General features: G+C 54.8%; 1 protein-coding gene across 1 annotated transcript; it reads left to right on the top strand.

Moving 5' to 3' along the window:
• The first annotated feature begins 901 nt into the window (after nt 1-901).
• On the top strand, nt 902-2,038 carry KCNJ10 (potassium voltage-gated channel subfamily J member 10). The gene has a single exon (XM_029286474.1). The coding sequence runs from the start codon at nt 902-904 to the stop codon at nt 2,036-2,038; it is 1,137 nt and encodes a 378-aa protein (XP_029142307.1).
• The last annotated feature ends 245 nt before the right edge of the window (nt 2,039-2,283 follow it).

The following is a 2,283-nucleotide window of genomic DNA, read 5'->3' as shown; positions in this document are numbered from 1 at the left end:
GGGGTGGATATCAATAAAGTCAAAGTGCTAGGAATCCTAATAATAATAATAATAATAATAATAATAATAATAATAATAATAATAATAATAATAATAATAATAATAATAATAATAATAAAGTTGGAAGGGATCTTGGAGGTCATCCAGTCCAACCCCCTGCTCAGGCAGGAAACCCTATACCATTTCGGACAAATGGCTGTCCAGTCTCTTCTTAAAAACTTCCAGTGTTGGAGCATTCACGGCTTCTGGAGGCAGGTTGTTCCACTGGTTAATTGTTCTCACTGTCAGGAAGTTTCTCCTTAGTTCCAGGTTGCTTCTCTCCTTGATTAGTTTCCATCCTTTGCTTCTTGTCCTGCCTTCAGGCACTTTGGAAAATAGCTTGACTCCCTCTTCTTTGGGGCAGCCCCTGAGATACTGGAACGCTGCTATCATGTCCCCCCTCGTCCTTCTCTTCATTAAACTAGACATACCCAATTCCAGCAGCCGTTCCTTATATGCTTTAGCCTCCAGTCCCCTAATCATCTTTGTTGCTCTTCTCTGTACTCTTTCCAAAGTCTCAACATCTTTTTTACATTGAAACGGGCTAGGGAAAAGACAGTGCTAGGAATCCATTAGGCTGTGAACAATGGGGGCTGTAGGGTGATAGAAAGGGGGTGTGTGTGTCAAGAGCCCCTCAAGAAAAGTCAGAAGACTGTAGAACTGTAGAAGAAGAGAGGGTTGGCAAGGAGTGCCATTTCATGCTCCCTCCCCACCCCCCCGGGACAGATGTTGTGGGGATTTACTGCTCTTTTGTGGTTCATCCTGAATGCAGATGTGATTTCCCGCCCCCGCCCCCCATATCCCTCTGGTATGAGCCCTCCTTACCTGCCCCTCTTTCCCTCTTGCTCTCTCCTCTGCCCAGATGACCTCATCCACCAAGGTGTACTACAGCCAGACCACCCAAACCGACAGCCACCCCCTGATTGGCCCAGTGCTGCGGAAGAGGCGGGTCATGACCAAGGACGGGCGAAGTAACGTGCGCATGGAGCACATCGCGGACAAGCGCTTCCTGTACCTGAAGGACCTCTGGACGACCTTCATCGACATGCAGTGGCGCTACAAGCTGATCCTCTTCTCGGCCTCCTTTGCCGGCACCTGGTTCCTCTTCGGGGTCGTCTGGTACCTGGTGGCCCTGCTGCACGGGGACCTGCTGGAGTTCGGCCCTCCAGCCAACCACACGCCGTGCGTCATGCAGGTCCACACGCTGACCGGGGCCTTCCTTTTCTCCCTGGAGTCCCAGACCACCATCGGCTACGGCTTCCGCTACATCAGCGAGGAGTGCCCACTGGCCATCGTCCTGCTCATCAGCCAGCTGGTCCTCACCACCATCATGGAGATCTTCATCACCGGCACCTTCCTGGCCAAGATCGCTCGGCCCAAAAAGAGGGCCGAGACCATCAAGTTCAGCCAGAACGCCGTGGTGGCTCAGCACGACGGCAAAACCTGCCTGATGATCCGGGTGGCTAACATGCGGAAGAGCCTCTTGATCGGGTGCCAGGTGACGGGGAAACTCCTTCAGACCTACCTCACCAAGGAAGGTGAGAACGTCCGGCTAAACCAAGTCAACGTGAACTTCCAAATAGACACGTCTTCCGACAGCCCCTTCCTCATCTTGCCCCTCACCTTCTACCACGTGGTGAACGAGCGCAGCCCCTTCCGAGACCTGGCCCTGCGCACGGGGGAGGGCGACTTCGAGTTGGTGGTGATCCTCAGTGGCACCGTGGAGTCCACCAGCGCCACCTGCCAGGTCCGCACCTCTTACCTCCCGGAGGAGATCCTGTGGGGCTACGAGTTTACCCCGGTCATCTCTCTCTCGGCCAGCGGGAAGTACGTGGCCGACTTCAGCCTGTTCGAGCAAGTGATCAAGGTGGCCCCTCCGTGCTGCCTCCACGAAACCGCGCGGTTTGGCGACCCTGAGAAGCTGAAGCTGGAGGAATCGTTCCGGGAGAGAGCCGAGCGGGAAAGCACCCCGCTGAGTGTGCGGATCAGCAACGTCTGAGCCCCTCCTGGGGGCAACTGGTCCCCCGTAGCTTCTAGGCGTCCCTCGCAGCCTCCCTCCCTCCTCCCCGGCCGTGGTGGCCCCTACTCTCCTGCCAGCCTCATCAGCTGCAGAGGGGGGGGAAGAGGCTCCCCCAAACAGAAGGCAGCCTTGCTTTTATTCCCCACAGAAGAGCCCCCCACAAAAGGAACTCTTCCTCTTCCTCCTCCTCTGTGCTTTTATTTCCCCCTTTTCTAAAAACAGGC

The sequence above is a fragment of the Protobothrops mucrosquamatus genome, unplaced genomic scaffold (genome assembly GCF_001527695.2).
Source record: "Protobothrops mucrosquamatus isolate PMUCROS unplaced genomic scaffold, P.Mucros_1.0 scaffold3803, whole genome shotgun sequence".
NCBI classification, from domain to species: Eukaryota; Metazoa; Chordata; class Lepidosauria; order Squamata; family Viperidae; genus Protobothrops; species Protobothrops mucrosquamatus.
Note: the sequence above shows the minus strand (reverse complement) of the source record. Positions and strands in the feature narration are given on the sequence as shown.

What these genes read in the sequence shown, in the direction of transcription:
- KCNJ10 (XM_029286474.1), top strand. Translation starts at nt 902, where the DNA reads ATGACCTCATCCACCAAGGTGTACTACAGCCAGACCACCCAAACCGAC.